The 23,337-nt window shown below is 36.1% G+C and overlaps 1 protein-coding gene across 2 annotated transcripts in view; it reads left to right on the top strand.

The window, feature by feature from the left end:
* RB1CC1 (RB1 inducible coiled-coil 1) overlaps positions 1 to 23,337 on the top strand; it is a 98,461-nt gene that overhangs the window by 65,032 nt on the left and 10,092 nt on the right. For both annotated transcript variants that reach the window (XM_055318232.1, XM_055318231.1), the window contains exons 16-19: positions 11,135 to 11,300; positions 14,483 to 14,591; positions 14,690 to 14,930; positions 23,133 to 23,187. In XM_055318232.1, coding sequence (XP_055174207.1) covers positions 11,135 to 11,300; positions 14,483 to 14,591; positions 14,690 to 14,930; positions 23,133 to 23,187 — 571 coding nt within the window. The remainder of the gene's footprint in view (positions 1 to 11,134; positions 11,301 to 14,482; positions 14,592 to 14,689; positions 14,931 to 23,132; positions 23,188 to 23,337) is intronic.

The following is a 23,337-nucleotide window of genomic DNA, read 5'->3' on the forward strand; positions in this document are numbered from 1 at the left end:
TACTTTTTGATCAGTATTTCTGCTTTTTAAAATTTCACTGAGGGTTTTATGACCTAATGAACAATTTCTGGAACATTATCAATTAGTTGTATCATTAATTTTTCTGAGTGACTATACTTATAGGTTTGTATACCTTATATATTTTAACCTGTTTCTTGCCTTACTGCTTCTGTAGTCTCTTGTGGTAGACTCTCTGCTGTGTAATATTCATATATTGGTATTTGATTAAACCGCCCCTTCTGTTTTAAAAATAGGAACTCTATGTATTCTGGGGGGCTTGGAGGATTTAATACAGAAATTAGGGCCTGCACGAATGTTTACAGAACAGGTCAAGGGAATGACTGCTGAAAACCAAGAAAGCTCTGGGTGAAATATCAGGAAAAGAGATGCTGAAGTACCCACCAAAGCTGACAGTTATTTGTTGTTCACTGGAAAGCTGCTGTAGCAATCAAGAGTCTCTTCAAAGCTCCAGTAATGTGGCTCATTCTACAACACAAAATGGGTAGCTCTCAGTTACTTGACAGGAAACTCCTGTGAAATTTCATCTGTTTGCATATACCTTTGGAGAGTAAGCCTGGACTGCTTTTCTGTTTCCAGATTTGTGCATGTTCTTTTTATTGGCAAACTTGGAATTAGAAGGGATTTGGGGAAATAATGCATCTCTGCAATACAGTGCAGATGAGATTCTAGAAGAGGGGTGAGAGCAATGGCTGCATGATGATAGTCTAGCACTATATATACATTTGCAACTCAGGGATCCTTCATGTCTCTTTTACCCATATTGAACTTCCAGATAGAGACACTTAAAATGTCATGTTTCTGTTGGACATGATTCAACTTATGTCTTTCATATCACCTCAGATAGTCTCAGCCTCTTCAAAAGGTGAGATTCAAACTTATGTCATTGTAGCCATCCTGTTCATTTATCTTTCTGCACAGACTCAATCTCTCTTTGGTAGTCTGCAGGTTAAGTATTGAAATATAAGGTTAACTACAATTGTCACAACACTTATTACATAGTAGGATACTGACAGAGGGGGATAAAGATAAAAAATTCATCCATATATATAGGCTTAATTTGGTAGTCTCTATTTCTATAACCAGTCTTGTACCTCTGGTTGGTATTTACAGCTTCCTTCTGTTTGTTTTTTTTTTTTGTTTTGTTTTGTTTTGTTTTTACCTTAGACATTACCTCAGCTGATTTTACTTGACCTGAAGAGACTGCCATTAATGATTCCTCCTATAATATAGTTGCTGTGGTTTCTCATTTGACTGTTTATCAGTGGACATGGCAGTTCCAAGAGTTTTCTCAGCCGAGAAAAGCTTCTGACTTCTAGGCATATTCCTCTGTGTTACAGTGTAGGAACTGTTTTCCACTGACAATTAAGTTGTATCAGTACATACTGCAGTTTCCTTCTTGGTGTTTTGATTTAGTGCTGTGATGAACCCTAGGTATCTGTGATAGTTTAAGCTTCCAGTTGAATGGGACCCTGGTTGTGTCTCTTGGTAAAGGAATTCTTTTGGGGGGAACTAAACTGGCGAAGTCCAAATTTGTAGGGACAGGAAGCAAAATTTTCACTCTTGGCTCATTGAAATAATAGTTACTCCAATTTTTTTCTTTTTCAAATTTTTATTTAGATTGTAGTTAGTTAAGATGTATGTTATTCCAATTTTTATCCTTGGTTCTCCAACCTGTATATTGTAACTGTGGAGGAATTAGTTTCACAAAGTAGTGTCTGGCTCAGGGCATGTACTGTATTCTTTACATTAGCCATTCAGAATTACAAGGTGCCTGAGTGGCTCAGTCGGTTAAGTATCCAACTCTTGATCTCAGCTCAGGTCTTGATCTCAGGGTCATGAGTTCAAGCCCCACATTGGGCCTGTAACCTACTTAAAAAAAAAAAAGTCACCCATCTGGTACTATAATGAGTTCTTAATACATTGATCCACAGTTGTATCAAACCAGCTGCTTTAAGGATTGGCATACGAGGTAAGATAAGTGACTTCATGGACATGAGGCTATGGCTACATATCTTTGCACAATGAAATTCCTTGTTCAGAAGCAGTTCAAGTAGAATATCGTAACAGTGAATAAGCCTTCTTGTATGTTCAGGAATGGTTCTTGTAGAGATAATATGGGCATGGAAGGTAATTGTATATGGAGAATAATAGACTATTCTTGTGAAGACAGATTACTGTCCTTTTTATGAAGAAGCGGTCCAGTGTAATCAGCCTGCCATCCAGTAGCTGGCGAGTCTCCTAGAAAAGCACAGCAGTATCGAGTTCACTGCTGGTTACTAGATGTATAGAAATCCATATTGCTGAGCCCATATGTAACCTCACCTCCTGCCTGTATGGACAGTTGTTCGTCAGCCTTTTGAATAGGACTGGTTGAGTAGTCACAGAATAATCAGATTGCCCATCTGATTATTAAGAGATTCTTCATAGTCAGACATAGTATACTCAGAGAATTTACATGTCCTCATTCTTACCTACCCTGCACATTTCAGGAGGCTGATCCATGTTTCATTTCCAGAAATATTCCTACCAGGTTTCAGTCCAGTTTCTTCCACCCCTCACTATCTAGCCAACACCTTGGCTGGCCAGTCTCCATGAATCACTGCAAATCTTTGCCCTGACCATTTCTCCTCCTAAGTAACTTCAAGTATACTGCTTGACATATTCCTGCTGGGACGATTTCCCTTCACTACTGTTCTTTAGAGCCACTCTCCACTGGGTCTCTAATACCTCAACTATACTTTTGAATAGTGTCAGTATATTTTGCAGAATCATATGAAACCAGGCCTACCAGTTTTTTCCACTCATAGTTAGCATCAGAGTCATGTTGGAGAGAAAGGAGGCAATGTAGCAGTAGAAGATACCTTGGGAACCTGAATCTTGATCTTTTTGTACTTGTGCCATATTTTGTTGGAGTAGCATGCCCAAATGTACTATATATATTGCCTCCAAACTTCTGAGTCAGAGTAGCATGCCCAAATGTACTATATATATTGCCTCCAAACTTCAGAGATGCTCACCTACAAACAGCTTGTCCCTTCACTTTAGAGGGGACATTCATTGACTGGACCATTGGATACTTAGAAATTTCACTGTGCTGACAAGGTCCTGAATTCATGGACTTTATTGTTCATCCTCTGGCACTCATGTATCTTGCTTTGGTAGCTCAGGTAGTTGCTGCTTCCTTTTTACTCAGCCTAAGGAGCACAAATGCCATAAATGTATTGGATTAGTATGATGTCTGTTTTTCCCCACCCCTGTCTCAGGTTAGTATTGATATCTTAAGGAATAGCAGGAAGATCAATATCCCCTGCCAACTAGATTTTAACACAGGACTGGAGAACTGGTATAATCCAGAGATAAGACATTGGAAGTGTATTGCTCTTGCCATAGGTAAAATCTTACTGCTGCTTGTAGTTGACTAGGGGTTGACAAACTGGCTGGTGAGAATGTGCTTACCACTCAAATACAGCTGTATTTGAATACACAGATGCCTGTTCCTTTACCTATTTGTTGCCTGTGGTTGCTTTTGGAAGAATTAAGTAGGTATTGCAGATCATCTCACTTACATTTTACTCTTTTTTGTTCCCCCTTTGTAAAAAGTTTCTCAGCCCATAGTGTATGCTTATAGATATGAAGAGGGAAGAAATCACTAAATCATTAGTTCCATGTCGAATAATAGTGCCTTGTTGATTCCTCCAGCAAAGAAGTCATATGTGAAATAACAGTTTTCTTGGAGTCACTACCTGATTAAATTTATGAGAATCCATCGCTTGTTTTTGTATGTTTTCTACAGGACACATACTTAAGTTGACTAAGAATGTTACAGAAATTATACGAAGTGAGAGATTGTTTTAGGGATTCTACTTGACTTCTTTATCATAGTAGTTTTAGGAAGGGAACCAACAAGGAGTTTCCAACAGTTGCTTTTATGTCTGTTCCACTAGAGATTCTAGATGTAAGGATGTATCATGTGTCTTTGGTAAAGGGACCCACTGGACCCAAACTCCATTTATCACATGGCTATCAGTAATCTCCTGGTGGACCACAGTGGCATTAGAGTCCCCTCAGAGCCAGTATTCTTTAGTCCCCCAAAATTGGTTACTTTCCCAGAATACACACTCAGCCTGAAAAGTAGGCATAGGTTCTGTGCCAAAGGCTATAAAGGAGGCAGCATTATAAAACTTTGGCATTATAGTTGGTGACTGACTCAAATCTTGGGATTAGGTAAGGGATGGTGATTCTCTTTATTTAATTAAATCAGCTCTCTGAGCACTAGATACTGAGTTTTTAAAAAAACAGCTAAAAAAAAAAAGTTTAATCATCCTTTATCATCCCATTCTGTCATAGCCCTGTGGACAGCCAGTGCCAAAGATTTTTCTGGGTCAGACCTTATGATTGCTGCTCTGACTCTGCTGCCTGTAATATACCACCTCATGTCTTTGGTTAAGTGCCACTAATTTACCTCTACCACTCCAGAATCCTGTCATTTCCATTAAATTCATTGAATTTCAGTGATTTCATCTCCCTCTGCTATCCCTGTCCTGCAGAGCACCACTACAGAATTTTTTGAAGTTAACTTTCTTAATGCCTTGGTGAAAGGCATATTCTATGGATCCACCCAAGATATAAATAATGAACCACTTCCACTATGCCTATCACCATCATTCCTTGGATGCCTTCCTCAAGACCAAGGATCAGTAAATGTGTTCTTTAAAAAAACTATTTTGTAAAAGAAAAGAAGAGTGTCGTTTTATATGTTTGCACATCTCTTTAATTTGTGGCTTAATGGATTCTCATATCTGCTTCTGTATCCAATCTATTGCAGTATCTTTTGATTATGATAAAAATTCATCCTTTCACTTAGATATAATTTTCAGATACTTGTGGATATTTCCTTGATACTAATTCAAAATCCAGCAAATGATAATTTCTTAAACATTAGTTTCAATATGGAATATGAAACTGTCAGATGGATTTTTCATGCTGTTTATGCTAATATTATTGAACTGTCTTCCACTCTAAGTGGTTATTTTACCCATGCATGATTTTTGTAGCACAATGAATTAGTCATTTGAAAAACTGGTTCACTGAGTTATGTATATCTTATAAATACTGACATATTTTATTGACAGAAAAATTGTATGTGTTCACACATCTACCAGTTTTATGAGAAATATCTTAAGGTACTAGAAAGTTCTCAAGCTCATAGTGGCAGGTATAAGTTTTCTACTTTTTTTTTTGTTTTTTTTTTTTTTTTTTTTTGGTTTTTAAATAATTTTTGTGCCCATTGTAGGGCTTGAACTCATGACCCCAAGATCAAGAGTCACATACTTTATTGACTGAGCCAGCCAGGTGCCTCAAGTTTTCTAAAATTCTAATTTATTTTTAAACAATCTATTTTACCATTGGTAATAAATTATCTTAGTTGTTCATTGAAGTAATAAGCCCACATTGGTCATTTTTGAGGAAATGTTCTATTGAAAATCCAAATCTAAATAACCAAAGATTGTCATTTTTCAAATAGAAATAGTAGAGCATGAAAAAAGTAGCAAATTCAACACACAGCAAAAAAAGTACAAGTACTTTTCTGTGAGACAGACATGTTTCTATAAGTGGCAGAACTACTTTATATGTACTCATCACACTGGATGGTGCATACTTAGTGGTCAGGATTCAATAGTAATAATTCTTAATACATCATGTATATTCCAAAATAAACCTGAGTGCCTTGATGTAAAGGAAACGATGACTCCTTTCCCCACTTTGAGGCCTTGATGTAAAGGAAACAATAACCCAAAAGTACAGTTTGGCACTATCATCTTTATGTTAAGGTGTCAGCGATTTTATCACCTGTGCAAATGTCAACAAGGTGTAAAAGATAAATATCTTAGTATTATTATGAAAATAGTTTTGATTTTGCTGATCTCTTGAAAGTGTTCTAGTCACCCCCAAGGTTCTGTGGATCACAATTTGAGAATCCTTGATACAGAGACCGGTTGACAAACTTTGTGTGAAGGGGCCACATTGTAAATATTTAAGACTTTGTGGGTGATACGGTTTCTAGCCATGCTACTCAACTAGCAAGACAGAAGTGAGACAATATAAATGAATGGTATGGCTGTGTTGCAGTACAACTTCAACTGTACAAACAGGTAAAGGCTGGATCCGTCCTGCCGGCCATTGTTTGCCTGCCTGTGGTCTAGAATATCTTATTTTGACATTTATCTTATTTTGACATTTTATTTTCTTTTGATGTTGGCTGTTAGGTCCAAATTTCCAGCAATAAATTTAGCAAGCTGTTAACATTGAATCAATCTAGAGTCTCTGATTATTGTATCAATACAGATAATATCGGCCCAAGTTACCATTATGTTTGCCTTTCCTTTTCTAACTCCTATTGGATCCATCCCCATATATATTTTCTCTATTGCTACCAAAATAAATGCAAAATTTTGCAGTTGTAATTCCTCCTTGGTTTGATTTTCAGCTCCTCTGGGATCTGGGGATTTGAAAGTAGAGATGAGTCTGTAAGTAAATAGTAAGGGAACCACTTGAGAAGGATCAGCTTGTTGAAAAGATCTACTTGTTGAGATGGGGACCTCAGGCAAGATGACACTAATCTTCTCAGATGAGGGAAAAGAGGCTGTGGCTGCTGGGGAAAAAAGACTTATTGGGATAGTAGGGACAGCTGTGCCATCTCTAAAACCTTGCCACCTTTAGTCACCTGATCCACACAACTGTAGGTATTAGCTGTTCTGCCATGGAATGCCCTAATCTCCCAGAGTTCCATTTTGCACTGGCAGTGAGGCCAGTGTCTTCAGATCGAAGATCAGAGAATCAATTCCGGACTCCTATTTTTGTTTTTTTTTTCCCCCAAGGACCATACTTGTATCTCTTAGGATTGAGTTTAGAAAACAATTTCTTTTGAATATTCCAGGATTAAAGGGTTTAATATTAGAACTACTCTGAGTTTGGGGAGACCTAAGGGAGGGATGTGGTAAGGGAGTTGCTGACAAAACCTGGGAATCTAGGTTCAAGGCTATCTGAAGCACCAAAAGTGAGTGACCAATCAGAAAACTATTATAGTTCCTTGGAGACTTCCACCAGTTGTCTACTGTGATACCACTGCAGGTAGTTCACTTGGAAACCCCTCATGTAGCCCACATGTCTCGTCATAGTCACTTCTTAGAATGACAAACTCTCATTTAACATTCCAGATCTTGTGTGGGTATCTTTCATTGACAAATTTGAACTCAGAACTTACTGGGAAGGTCATCCTGGACAAATGTAGTTCTAGGTTTCTCTGTCATGCAGTAGAAACGCTTGAAAAAGAATGAGGAAATCTTTAAGAAGAAATGATGATGAGGTGATGACACTGCCTAGCACACCTCCCTCCTTTGCACCACTTATTTGCTTGTTCATATGCCAGAAATGGCATGAAGAAACCAACTGCATGGGAGAAGCATCAGCAAAATATAAGATATTAATTGTATTCATAATGTTAAAAAGCTCTCACAAGTCAATTAGGAAAAGGCAAGTTGTTCATTAGAAAAATGGAACAAAAGATATGAACAACCAGATCGATGAAGAAATACAAATAGCTAATATGTGAATAACTTTCCAATCTACTTGGGATTATGGAAATACAGAATTAAAATAAGATGTTTTTTCCTATATAACTGGGGAAAATTGAAATTAGTAATATACATTATTTTTAACAGGGAAAAAAGGCTTTCTCATACACCTGTGTACAAAGAAAATGAGTGTAGAGAATGTGCACGTGTGTTGAGTTGTTTACAAATCTATGTACAACACTGTTGATTGCCATGCCTCCTGGGAGTTGATGTAGATTTGGATGAGTACAAGAGGAGCACTTCAGTTTTATAATTTTCATCTATTTTTAACATCATAAAAACAGTTTAAAAACTCCATGATAATATGTTTGGTAGACCCAAATGATAGGAACTAGTTCAAGCATTGTGACAATCTACTTTGTATTCAACACAAGTTTTCTAGTTCCTAGAAGTGTTGAGTACAATAGAATCTTTTTGCTAGCATACACTAATTTGTTAATGGTGGGGTAACCTATTAACCAGAAATGCTTTATTTCAGGTTCGGGGTAAGGGTATGGAAGTGTTCCAGCTGATAACAAATGTATCTGCTTCCTTTAGTTCTAATTTCCAGGCCTTTTTAAGGGTATTAATATAAGACAGGATTATTTAAGTTTAGTTTGGGGTAGCAAACTGTATTGATAAGTGTTTTTAGATTTCTTAAGATTTTATTTACTCATCTAACGAGAGCATGCGCACAACCAAGGGAAGCAGTAGACAGAGGGAAAGGGAAAAAAAGCAGGCTCCCCTCTGATCAGGGAGCCCAATGCAGGACTTGATACCAGGACCCTGGGATCATGACCTGAGTGGAAGGCAGACACTTAACCCACTGAGCTACCCACACACTGCAGATTCCTTAGATTTCTATGCCAGTATTGCTAAACCAAATATATTCTTAATTATGAGATACTGTAATCTTTTCCTCGTGTCTTCCCTCTCAACCAGCACACACACATCTACTTACTCCCCAAAGAAAGTGAGATGGTAGTGCTATAAAAAATAAAACTTACTTTAGCTGTTACTATTTCATTGCTAGGGTTAATTCCCCCGATGACAGAACCATTTGAGGTTGTACAGTAATGTACAGCACAACAGAATGATGTGGCCAACAGTTCCCTGGAACCTTTTCTGATAGGAGCCTCAAGCAATGTGGCATATAAAACCCCAAGAAACCCGTCTCCAACACAGTATGATTATTGACCTTTGTGTCATAAGCTCTCCTTTATTACCTTTTGGCACCAAGAGTCTTTTTACCTTATGAATCAGCATATACCTAATCATTTAATGTGCTCATTCTGGGTATTTGGAATGATTGTGTATTTACAAAGAGACAGTGATGTCTTTACATTCTTGTGTGCTGAAAACTATCTTCTCCCATACCTGCCTCATCTTAGCACAGCGCTGATCCTTGAGGTAAAGGGAACACCTCCCCAGGGTGTACCAGGCAACCCAAAGTTTCAAGACACTTAGAACTTATAAATACCACCCGTCTTTGTGCATGCACATGAAGTCAGACCATACTCTTAAAGGATTTTTAGCATCCTTTCTCATGCGGAAACCTCCTACTCTTTTTTTTTTTTTTTTTTAAGATTTTATTTATTTGAGAGAGAGCAGGGAGGAGATTGAGAAGCAGACTCCCCACTGAGCAGGGAACGTGACAGGGCTCCATCCCAGGACCCCAGGATCAAGATCTAAGCCAAAGGGAGATGCTTAACCAACTGAGCCACCCAGGTGCCCCTCCCTTCTTTGTTACTCTGTTCCAGTATTCTTACCAATATCCTCACAACAGTCTTTTACAAACCTAAATTTATACTTTGTCATTCTCTCTAGAAAAAATTCTGTAATGACTTTACATTGTACTTCTAATAAAACCCAGAATGTTTTCTGGTCATGATTGGATTTCCCCCTGCTTGTCTGACTTCATTCACTTCATTTACCACTATGGTCAGCCTTGCTTACCTGTGTGAAACATGGCTTTTTGGTTTTCTTATAACACTTCACCTGTTCTATAACTGTAGGGATAATTATTCAAAGTATGTTTCATAATTGCCAAAGGTAGATATTAGCCAAACAGTATTGAAGAAAAACTAGTACATAAATCCTGCCTATACCAATTTTAATCCCTAACACTTTATTGTTACTAGTTGAGTTCATATTTATATTCTAGTTCCTAACACTAAAATTTATGTGACTTGTCAGGGTTTCCATCCATGCTGTAATTTTTACCTTCCATACCCCTCTCCTAGCCCTAAAGAAAAAAACCTTGAAAACAAATGTTACCTTATCCTTTCACTGCATTACAGATTAGGTTTTTTCCCAATTGAAGCCTTTCTGTAAACTCAGAATCTGTCTCAGACTTTGATAGAGGTAATATGTCTCTAACTTGCATATTTCATGTTTGGCCATTTAAAACCATCCCTTAGGAGAAAATGAATTAATATATTTTGTTAATAAATTTGGAAGAATGAATCGCAGCTAACAATTCTTTGTATGATTATCAATTGCTGTAATAGTATGATAATTTTATGAATTATGAAATTATATCAATAAATACAAACAATTTCAGTATCCACATTGATTATAAAATGCCTCTTGAGCCCATAGGGTACATGAGTGGCTCATTTGGTTGAGCATCAGGCTTTTGATTTCAGCTCAGGTCATGATCTCGGGCTCCTGGGATCCAGCCTCACATCAGTCTCTGCCCTCAGCACAGAGTCTGCTTGGCCCTCTCCCTCTGCTTTTCCCTCTACTCTTTTTTTGTTGTTCTCTCTCTCTCTCTAAAAATAAATTTAATTTTAAAAACTTCAGTATGTCTCCTAATTCCCAAAACATTAAAGTGTGATTTAAAGTTGTGTAAATGTACATTTAAAGCAATCAGTTGACTTAGTCACTAAAATACCTTGGGAATATTTGCTAACATGATAGCCTCTCTCCTGTGGCTTAACACTTGTAACTCCTTTGGTGGGATTAATTACTTCATGAGCAAACTTTTTTTAATGTAAAAGATTATTAGGTTGAAAGAAGATAAAATTAACTTCTGTGTCAGAAATTACAATACTTACTAACTTATGTTTGTGCCTTTTCTCCTTGCCTTGTCCTCTTATCTCTGGTGCTTTGCCAGCAACCCTTAGGGCTAGCTAGTTTCTAAGATTAGCAGAACTGAAATTTGAAGCTGAGCTCTTGAGGCATATTGATTTTTTATATTGAAAACATTTGCACTTGCTGGCAGAAGCAAGTTATGAATTTATCAAATATAATCATAGTCTTTCACCATGTTTGTATCTATATTTAATCTCTGTTAAACTTTTCCATTTTACTTGCTTCCCTTTCCTTGGCAGATAAAAGGGGGGGGGTTACATAGAAATATCTCTAACAGCAATTAATTACTGTTAGGTTTAAGGAGGATACATAGCCTTTCTGATGTCAACTAATTAAGATACTTGGTATACTTATGATTACATGTTATTTTCAAAAAAAATTTAATCCTCTATATAATTTTCAAGTCTTGCCATTGAATCTACCAGAGAAGATTCTTCAAGCCTAGTTGCTGAACTTCAAGAAAAGCTTCAGGAAGAAAAAGCAAAGTTTTTAGAACAACTTGAAGAGCAAGAGAAAAGAAAGAATGAAGAAATGCAAAATGTTCGAACATCTCTGATTGCTGAACAACAGGTATGTTCCCTCACCCTAGTTTGATTTATTTTAGAATTAAAGTAGATAAACGTAAATTAACAAATATAATTTTTTTGTGTAGCAAGGGTGGCTTAAATCATAGATGTGTTTTTCCTGCATTGACCCTGATATTATTTATTAGACATTTTCATGATAAAAGCATTTTCAATTCAGATTAGTTTTTTATAACGTGAAGTGCTTCTACTGCTTCACATATATTTGAACTTTACCCCCAAGCTCTCAAATTTTAGTATTATAAATTACATGCTTATCAGTACAAATTTCTTGTACTTTCTCTAATTTTTATCATGTGACAGGCTAGTGGTACATAATGGTGGGCTACTGCTGAATTTTGCTGATTCACTCATTAATAATATTGAGGAATGGTAAGAGGGTCAAGCTTGTGAGGGGAGCAAGAGCCAGACCACTAAGGATTAGGTTGCCTTGTTTGAAAGCTGATGCTTCACCTCACGCATCTGGATGACAAGCAGTTGGAGAGCAAATAAAGGAATCCACAGTTGGATTTCTATGTAATCAGCATTGCCCACTGGGGTGAGAAGAAAGTGGAGAACTGCCAGACATGGGCACCTGTGGGGACAGTGGGTGTCTGCTGTGACAGCTCAGGCCAGGGAGATAGTGACCTGATTTTTTTACCCTTAGGAATGCATTTCTGAAACAAGCACACATGTTGTAGGTATACATGTTTGTTTAACATATGGTATATTCCTTTACATATAATGGTGTGATTACATTAATGTCTTTGTAGTATTCAAGAAAAATACAGAAATATAGTTCAAAACCTGAAGGAACCGGGGATCCCTGGGTGGTGCAGTGGTTTGGCGCCTGCCTTTGGCCCAGGGCGCGATCCTGGAGACCCGGGATCGAATCCCACGTCGGGCTCTCGGTGCATGGAGCCTGCTTCTCCCTCTGCCTGTATCTCTGCCTCTCTCTCTCTCTCTCTCTCTCTCTGTGACTATCATAAATTTAAAAAAAAAAAAAAAAAAACCTGAAGGAACTTTACATTTTAAGTTTTAAGGCCTGGGGAAAGGAAGACGAGCCTGAAAAGGGGGAATGAGAAAGAGTAACCAAAAAAGGAAAAATGTGGCTTTATGAAAGCCAATGAAATTAAGTGTTCAGGAAGGTGGAATTGCCAGTTTTAAGTAAGAATTACCAGTGAAGAGATCATTAATCCTGCCTCTGCTTTTAAAAATCCGAGGTTGGGATCCCTGGGTGGCGCAGCGGTTTAGCGATCCTGGAGATTCGGGATGGAATCCCACGTCGGGCTCCCGGTGCATGGAGCCTGCTTCTCCCTCTGCCTGTGTCTCTGCCTCTCTCTCTCACTGTGTGCCTATCATAAGTAAATTAAAAAAAAAAAATTAAAAATTAAATAAAATAAAATAAAAATTAAAAAAAATAAAATAAAAATCCGAGGTTGTACATTTCCTTTGTATGATTCATTCTATTTAAAATGTATCTTTCACTCCCTGCTTTCTTTCTCTCTGTGCTCTTTGTGAGCTCATGGGCAATTTTAGATTCCAAAATTAAGTAGGGGATGAATTCATTGACTGAAATAAGCTATTATAAATATTTGAGATGAATTAACTGAAACAGTTATAAATATTAATTTTCTGTACGTGCATAATATATAGAGAAATGTCTTAACAAAAGACATCATAAATGTTCTTTTTTGAGGCATCTTCATTTCTGACTAGAGATGATTTTTAACTCCATCTTTAATGAATTAACTAATCTTGATCTAAAAATTCCATATTGCTATTAAGTCTGTTTTTAGCATTGTTGGCATTATGCATTGATTGAAGGATCATAGATTCTTAATTTTGGAATTAGAAATACTGGGCCTATGGGAAGTCCGTTTAGATCACTTACCATTCATCTATTGCCTTTAAGTTTCAAGAAGATCTTAATGGAACTCTTATAAATGAATTTGTTCACAATTCAGTCATCTTTATAAAAGAAACTGCACTGAGAATTGCCAAATGGGCTTATGTGATCTGTACAGGCACTTTGTTGTGTGTGTGTGTGTGTTTTTTTTTTTTTTAAGATTTTATTTATTCATAGAGACAGAGGCAGAGGGAGAAGCAGGCTCCATGCAGGGAGCCCAATGTGGGACTCGATCCCAGGTCCCCAGGATCACACCCCAGGCTGCAGGCGGCGCCAAACCACTGCGCCACCGGGGCTGCCCTGTGCAGGCACTTTGATACATGAGCTTCACAGTAGGAAAGTTTTTATAAAAAATTGAAGAGGGACAAGTCAGTTAATATTAACCTGATGTGCAGTGGCTCTTGTAAATGTCCAGAAAAGAGAAGATGTGATAAAGTCTTCTCTATAAAATATTATTATAGTAATCAGGATTTAGCTAAATACAAAAGGAAGATTCCAGGAGAGGGAAGGTTATTAAAGAAAACGTAAACAGCACTTGTTAGGTTGTTTTCTTTCTTTCTCCCAATTTTAAAATCAGCTGCTGGGGCAGCCCGAGTGGCTCAGCGGTTTAGTGCCACCTTCAGCCCGGGGCGTGATCCTGGAGACCCAGGAACGAGTCCCATGTCGGGCTCCCTGCATGGAGCCTACTTCTCCCTCTGCCTGTGTCTCTGTCTTTCTCTCTATGTGCCTCTCATGAATAAATAAATAAATAGAATCTAAAAAAAAAAAAGTAAAATCAGCTGCTAGTGCTTTGACAATAAATATGTAGACCGTGATGAGAAAATAGAATTCATTTCCAAAGTATTAAATTGGAACATATCTTAAATATGGAACCAGGTAACACAGTTGCATTGTACTTTAAACAGTATAGCATTCTTATTAAAAAATGAACATCAGGGATCCCTGGGTGGCGCAGCAGTTTGGCGCCTGCCTTTGGCCCAGGGCGCAATCCTGGAGACCCGGGATCGAATCCCACGTCGGGCTCCTGGTGCATGGAGCCTGCTTCTCCCTCTGCCTGTGTCTCTGCCCTCTCTCTCTCTCTCTCTCTCTCTCTCTCTCTCTCTCTCTCTCTGTGACTATCATAAATAAATAAAAATTTTAAAAAAAAGAACATCATTTGTCATTTGCACTTTATCTTCTCCACATACAAGTGTGCCATGTAAAAATATTTGCTAGTTTCTTTAGCCCTAGTTGCTGTGTACATGCAGACAATTTAAGTAGTTGTCATTCTCTTGTTCCAGACCAATTTTAACACTGTTTTAACAAGAGAGAAAATGAGAAAAGAAAATATAATCAATGATCTTAGCGATAAGCTGAAAAGTACAATGCAACAGCAAGAGCGAGATAAAGGTTAGTAATATTTCATAATGTATTTTTAAGTTTTTTTAATTTAAAAAAATTACATGAAATGTTTCGTAATGTTATTTCAACTTGGGGGGGTTCTTCAGATTTGATAGAGTCACTCTCTGAAGATCGAGCTCGTTTGCTTGAGGAAAAGAAAAAACTTGAAGAAGAAGTCAGTAAGTTGCGTAGTAGCAGTTTTGTTCCTTCAGCATACGTAGCTGCAGCCCCAGAACTTTATGGAGCTTGTGCACCTGAACTCCCAGGTGAAACAGAGAGATCAGCAATGGAAACACAAGATGAAGGAAAAGTGGATTCAGCAATGGAGACAAGTATGATGTCTGTACAGTAAGTACATATGTCTTCAACTGCTTTAAGTAATGCAGGCTTTTAAACCACTAGTGCAGTTCTGCAAGCTAAAAGCTCTGAAGGTAGGAAATCTGTGTTGTCGTCCACAGCCCATATATCTGAAAATTGTCCCTTTTAAATTCCTTTAAGCTATAAATTTTAGAACTATCGTAGTACTTTGGATTGTGTGTGCATATATATATGAGTCACTTTGGCCTATTTCCTATTTTATGCACCAAACTCATCATAGGCTGCCCTGAGAAGGACCACTGCAGTAATGTCAAGCTATGCTTATTAACAGGAAGTGTTTAAATTTTGAGGTCCATTACCTAAGACAAAAAGGCATAATTATAGTAATGAATATATTTCTTTGGATGACTGTGTATTGGGTGGGGGAAGGCAAAGGAATTTTTTGAAAAGTAAAAATGTATGCAGCTTTCTGCTTAGTTTAAAAGAAAGGAGAAACTGATTAATTTGAGTCTTGGAAAGGTATAAGGCTTTAAGAATCTATGTGAAAAAGACTGTTAAATAAGCTGTAATTTAAAAAGTCAAGGCACAAACCTATATAGCCCATTAGAAAACATAAATGACAGAAATAAGTCCAAACATTTTAAAAACAACCACAACAAAACCTCTTAGGAAAAAAAGCATCCAATTGAATTCTATATACACAAATCACCTAAAGAAAAATTATAAGGGAAAAAATATATAAACCATTCAAGCAAAAGGTTTTTATAAGTTTAAGAAAAAGTTTCATATATAGAAGGAGCACAGTTTAACCGTAGGCAATTGGCTATTGACTTGTAGATGCTTGAAAATGTGACTTTGAGCCATTGTATAGGAATGGAAAATGGATTAAAACTAGAATGAGAACTTTCAGAGTCACAGTAACAATAGAGCTTCTTCGTCTCAGGACACAATGAAGTAAAAAATAAAGCAATAGAGAAACAGTTAAGAAAATTCACTATAAAAAAAAAAAAAGAAAATTCACTATATACCAGATTCCAAAGGAAGTCTCAGGGTTCTAAATATTGATATAATTACAGGCATTAAACATAAGTAATTGACAATTAGTAAGAAAAATAGAAGTGTATACATTTGGAAATTTGAATACCTGTATATTCAACATAGATATTGATTAGAAAATGGAAATTTTGTTAAAGTATAAGCAAAAATATCAAAAAATGAGAGATCTAATGAAGGTGGTAACACTGGGAGAATTCTATATTCTCAAGTATATAAGAAAATGAAATTGATAAATATATGTGAGCCATTATAAATAACAAGTAAAAAGAAATACAAGTAAATATGTAGAATGAATGGAACCATAACCACAGGTGGTATGGTTTTAGAAATTGTAGAGAATAAGATACAGGTTAATCTCATTTGTTAATATATGTATAAAAAAATCCAAAAGACAATATTAGCATTTCAATACAGTGGACTGTTATGATCATCATGACTCAGTGGAATGCAATAATAATAATTAAACCTCAGAATATCTCAATGTAACCATATTTACTAATCACATGAAAAGGATTATGTGATCATCTGGATGCAGAAATTAAAACTGATAAAACTCAGTGCCCATTCATCAAAAATATTTTTTTTAAACTTAGCAAACTGGAAATAGAGGGGAACTTTCTTAATTTGAAAGAGTATACATGAGACACTTAAGAGCAAACATTATATTCAATGTTGAAACATTTAGAAGAATTTTCCACAATTTTAGGAAGAATGCTAGAATGCCAGCTGTCACCATCACTATTCTTCTGCAAGACAGTAAACAATAAACGTTGGCAAGTAAAGTCTTAAGCGTCATGATTTCATGATAATGTCCTTTTCAAACCACATAGACCTAACAAACTATTAAAAGTAATGACTACCTCAGAGTATACATCATAAATATATCAGAAATAGAGCAGTTTACATGTATTAACCACCAAAAGCTGATTTGAATATATATGTGTGTGTGCATGTTTGTATATATACAAGATCCCAATAAAAATTTAAGGAAATAATTTGTTAGTGATGAATTTAACAAAAAATGTTCAAGACCCTTGTGAAGAAAGCTGTAGAACTTTATGAATGATATTAAAAGGCTTGAAAGTTAAAGATGGATGGAAATACAGTATTGTAAAGATACTGTTTTCTCATCAGATTTATTTTTTTTATTTTTGTTTTTTAAGATTTTATTTATTTATTCACGAGAGCCACAGAGAGAGAGAGAGAGAGAGAGAGGCAGAGACACAGGCAGATGGAGAAGCAGGCTCCATTGCATGGAGCCCGACGACATGAGACTCAATCCTAGGACCCCAGGATCATGCCCTGGGCTGACGGCAGCGCTAAACCGCTGAGCCACCCAGGCTGCCCTCACAGATTTATTCAGTTATTTAATCTGTACCCAACTAAAATTTCAGCAGGATAAGTACGTAAAATTTGATGTTGGATGTTAAAATTCATATAGAAAAATAAATGTGCAAAAACAGTTGATAACATTTTCAAAAAATATCAGTGAACAGGAATTTATCTTGCTGAGTGTTAAGATAATAGTCCTTTTTTTTTTTTAAGACTTTATTTATTCATGAGAGACACAGAGAGAGAGAGAAGGGAGGCAGAGACATAGGTAGAGGGAGAAGCAGGCTCCATGCAGGGAGCCTGATGTGGGACTCAGTCTCAGGTCTCCAGGATCATACCCCGGGCTGAAGGCAGCACTAAATCGCTGAGCCACCTGGGCTGCCCAAGATACAGTCTTAAGCTATATAGATAATTCTATATATTATTGATAAAGTCACAAGTAAATAGATTTTTATATTATATGCCAAAAATATTACAAATGTATTAAGACTAAAGATTTCTTTAACATACATACATTATTTCTTAAAGTTTAGACTACTTTAATGTGGAATAGGGAAGCACAAGGAAAAGACTAATAAATGTTACATCAAAATTTCTCTCTCACACACATATCCACACACACACACACACACACACAGAAATCTTTTACTTTGATGAATATACCTACTTCCTTAGTTGTAGTGGTGGTATCATGGGTGTATATGTCTATGTCCAGATTTATCAGGATGTGTGCATGAAATGTGTGCAAATTTTTGCATATCAGTTATTATACCTCAATGAAACTAAGAAAGAAAATTCAGGCTAGTAATGCCAACTTGGCCTGTTCCTGATTTCTTGTTAAATGTGCTGGTTTCTTATTTTAGTCTACTTTAGGAATTTCCCCCTTAATTTTCTATTTGTGTTTCTGAAGTTATAGAACAAAACTACTTTTTAAAAGTAGTGGATTAGGTGGAAGGGGAGGAGGGCGGGGGGTGGGGGTGAATGGGTGACGGGCACGGAGGGGGACACTTGACGGGATGAGCACTGGGTGTTATTCTGTATGTTGGTAAATTGAACACCAATAAAAATTAATTTATAAATAAAAATAAAAAATAAAAAATAAATAAAATAAAATCATAAAAAAAAAAGTAGTGGATTAGCAGTCGTTCTTCAAGTTCCTTCTCTAGATAAGCAGTATCAGAACTGGCATTAAACTCCTTAAAATTAAAATCTTGGGACCCTTCCAAATCGTACTGAATGAGAAATTCCACATCAAGTTCAGTTCTGAGATATTAAGGAAATATCTCAAAGCTATAGATCCAGATATTCTCAAAAAAAAAAATACTAATAAATCCAGCAATATACAAAAGGGATTCTTACTGGGTTTATCCCAGGAATGCGATATTGGCTGAATATTTTAACATTAGTTCATGTAATAATCTACCATATCAGTATCAATAAAGAGAAAGCGGGGATCCCTGGGTGGCTTAGCGGTTTCGCGCCTGCCTTTGGCCCAGGGCGTGATCCTGGAGTCCCGGGATCGGGTTCCACGTTGGGCTCCCGGCATGGAGCCTGCTTCTCCCTCTCCCTCTGCCTGTGTCTCTGCCTCTCTCTCTCTCTCTCTCTCTATCATAAATAAATAAAAATAAATTTAAAAAATAAATAAATAAATAAAGAGAAAGCATTTAAACACTTAGTAAAGTAGGAATTGAAGAGAACTTCCTCAGCTTAATAAAAGGCATCTAAGAAAGCCCACAAGTAAGATCATACTCAGTGATGAAAGACTGAATGCTTTTCCCCTAAAAATCAAGAAGAAAAAGATCAATTGAGGTTCTATAAAGGGCACTCAGGCACAAGAAACTATAGGCATATTCCATATTCCATATTGGAAAGGAAGAAATTAAACTATAACATGATCTTGTACATTGACAATCCCAGGAATTTCACTAAAAATCTAAATGTATAACAAAAGAAGTTCAAGATTCATACACTGAAGGTTACGAAACTTTATGAGCAAAATTGAAGACCTCAAAAGACATGACAAGTTCATTGATTGGAAGAGTTCATCTTAGACCACCTGGCTGGCTCAGTCGGTAGAGCATGCGATGCTTGATCTCAGGGTTGTGAGTTCAAGCCCCACATTGGTTGTAGAGATTACATAAAAATGAAATCTTTAAAGAAATAAAAAAAAGGAAAACTTAAGGTAGCAGTCCCCTGTGATCTGCAGGTACATATAGCTGTTGAAATATGCCCCTTTTTTGCAGAAGTAGACAGTGGGTCCTAAAATTCATATGGGAATGCAGTTAACTCAAAATAACCAAAACAGTATGCAAGAAATAAGAATGAAGTTGAAAATGTACATATTATTTCAAAAATTAATACAAAGCCAGGGTAATCAAGACAGTATGGTAATAGCCTGATTTATATATTTGTGTTTGTATAGATCACTGAAATAGAATTGAGAGTCCAGAAATAAGCCCTTATATTTATAGTCATTTAAACCCTTGCATTATGGTCAAAGGTGCCAAGAGAATTCAGTGGAAAAGAATGAAATTGGTTCTTCTATTTACCTTATAAGACAAATCAACAAATTAATAAAATATCACACACTTAAATGTAAAAGCAAAAATTACAAGTAAATCTTTGTGATCTTATGTTAGAGCCTCTTCCTGAAAGAATTAACAGTTAGAAGAAGATATAATTCCTGCCTCAGTCAAGCTGATTAAAATGTAATTGGGGAATTACACATGTGGAAGAATTTAAAACATTAAGTTACAATACTACATTACTGCTAATACCAGGCACACAATGAATCATAAGAGATTGCTGTGTACAATTATTCCCAATAAATTGGACAATCTAGAAGACATGGAAACATTCCTAAAAACATACAATCAAACAAGACTGAATCGTGAAGAAATAAAAAATCTAAACAGGCCAATTAATACCAAGGAGATTGAATCTATAATTAAAAGGTCCCAGTCAAGAAAAGTCCAAGACCAGATGACTTCACTGGTGAATTATATCAAACTTTTTTTAAAGAACTAATACCAAACTTCCTGAAAGTCTTCTAAAACAGAGAAGAGGAAACAACTCTACTGAACTCATTATACAAAGCCCACATTACCTTGATAACTAAACCTAACAAGAAAAGTACAAGAAAAATACAGAATATCCCTAATGAACAGAGGCAGAAATCCTCAGCAAAATATTAGTAAATTGAATTCAGCAGTACATAAAGGAGCATAACTGTGATCAAGTGGGATTTATTCCAGGGATCCAAGGGTGGCTCAGTATCTGCAAATCAGTGTGATATACCACTTTGACAAAACAAAGTATGACAATCATTTCATCATTTCAGTCTGTGAAGAAAAAGCAGTTGACAAAATTTCCAACATCTTTAATGATAAAAACTCTTAAAGTAGATAAAGAGTAAATGTTCCTCAACATAACAAAGGCCATATATGAGAAACCCACATCATACTCAACAGTGCAATGCTGAAAGTTTTTAAGATCAGGAATAAGACAAAGATGACCACTCTCACCACTTTTATTCAACATAGTGTACTGGAAGTCCTCGCCCGAGCAATTAGGCAAGAAAAGGAAATAAAAAAGACCCAAATAGACAAGGAAGATGTAAAATTATCTCTTTGTAGGTGACATGACATTATATATAGAAAATTCTAAAGACCACAAAAACTGTTAGAAGTAATCATAAATTTAGTAAAGTGCAGGACATGAAATCAGTAGTGTTTTTATATGCTCACAATGAACTAACAGATTTGAGGAAACAATCCCTTTTATATTTGCATCAAAAAGAATAAAATTCCTAGGAATAAATTTAACCAATGAGGTGAAAGATTTGTATAGTGAAAACTACACAACATTGGTCAAATTGAAGAAGACAAAAATTAATAGAAAGGTATTCTGTGTTTATAGGTTGCAAGATTAATATTAATTGGGGGGGGCGGTTCATTGGAAGCAAAAGCAACAGTTAAACAGGTGGGAATACATCAATCTAAAAAGCTTCCTTACAGGGCAGCCCCTGGTGGCTCAGCAGTTTAGCGCCAACTTCAGCCCAGGGCGTGATCCTGGAGACCCGGGATCGAGTCCCATGTCGGGCTCCCTACATATGGAACCTGCTTCTCCCTCTCCCTGTGTGTCTGCATCTCTCTGTCTTCTCATGAATAAATAAATAAAATCTTTAAAAAAATAAAAAGCTTCCATACATCAATAAAATGAAAAGGCAACCTATGGAGTGGGGAAAAAAATATTTGCAAATAATATATCTGATAAATTATTGATCTCTGAAGTATGTAAAGAACTCATACTCAATAGTAAAGAAACAACCCAATTAAAAAGTAAGCAGAAAAATAGACATTTTTCCAAAGATGACCTACAGATGGCCAAGAAGTATATGGAAAAGTGCTCAATGTCACTAATCATCAGGGAAATACAAATCAAAACCAATAAGATATCAGTCACATCATATCTAGCAGGATGTCTTATTAAAGAGACAATCAGTAGATAACAAATGCTATCAAGGATGTGGAAAAGAGGGAGCCCTCATGCACTCTTAGTGGAAATGTAAATTGGCACAGTCACTATAGAAGAAAGTATGGAAGTTCCTCAAAAACCTAAAAGTAGAACCACCATATGATCCAGCAGTCTCCTCTCTGGGTGTATACATGCAAAGGAAATGAAGCCATTATCTCAAAGAGATTTCTGTACTCCCATGTTCATTGCAGCATTATTCACAGTAGCCAACATATGGAAACACCTAAGTATTCTTTCATGGATGAATGGATAAAGAAAGTGGGTAAGAAAATGGTGAATAAAAGTATATAATGGATTATTATTCAGCCATAAGAAAGAAGAAAATCCTGCCATTTGCAACAACGTGGATGAACCTGGAGGCCAATATGCTAAGTGAAGTAAGCCAGACAGAGAAAGACAAATACTGCATAGTATCCATAGAGTAGAAAAGTGGTTGCCAAGAGCTGGGGGAGTGACAGACTTCCAGTTATAATTAAGATCTGAGGATATATATAACCTGGACAGAAAATGGTAACACTGTGTTGTATATTTGTGTATTTGAAATTTGATAGGAGAGTAGAATTTCAGTGTTTTTTCTGCCTTGCAAAAAAAGGTAAGTGGTGGAGGTATTAGTTAACTCAGCAGAGGGTCAGCTTTCACAATGTGTACATATATCAAATCATCATATTTTATCTTTTGAATGTCTCAATTTTATTTCCCAGTTGTGCTTCAGTAAAAAATTGTAGTAAAAATATAAAATACAAGCCTATACTCAGTTACATTTTTTTCTTTCAAATTTTTGGTTATTTTAGTGTGATAGATTCACACATGGCACAGTAACTAGCACATTTATAGCCACTTAATAGTACTTTTGAAGTCTTTATTGATATTTGGTTTATTTTTTGTACAATGAAACTTTAAATTCTTTAGCTTACTCAAGGATGTGTAGCATTTTGTTTTGTCTCTATTTTTAATGGTGAAGCCACCCAAGAGATACCACTTTATTGGTAACATAGATTAACCCATAGTAAGAAAAATGGTTCTTAATCCTTGGGGAAAAAAACTTAAAATTCAAAAGACCTTATCCCTAGAAAAATGCAGACACAAAGTTTCACTTATAATTTGAAACGATTTTTAGATCTAGGTTCAATATCTGGCACAAGGAATATACACCATTGAAATGTATTCTAATTTAAGCAGACTGCTTTTGAAAATTTAAGTATAAACCTTTAAATTTTTATGATGCTGTGCATTAATAGTTATACTTTGCAGAAGTATAAAGTCCAGAATTTTAAATGACTTGAACTAAAATAAATCCTTCTCTTTTAGAGAAAATATCCATATGCTATCTGAAGAAAAACAGAGAATAATGCTGTTAGAACGAGTAAGTAAATTGGTTTCTTGAAATACAGTTTGCTGTGTTCACTCTGGGGGTGTAGTTGTGTAAACCTTACATCGAAAACATACCCCATTGTGTTTATAAATTAGATCTTTTTTTTTTTTTTTTAAGATCTTTTTTTAATAGTTACTTTTG

Source organism: Nyctereutes procyonoides, unplaced genomic scaffold (assembly GCF_905146905.1).
Source record: "Nyctereutes procyonoides isolate TBG_1078 unplaced genomic scaffold, NYPRO_anot_genome, whole genome shotgun sequence".
Lineage (NCBI taxonomy): Eukaryota > Metazoa > Chordata > Mammalia > Carnivora > Canidae > Nyctereutes > Nyctereutes procyonoides.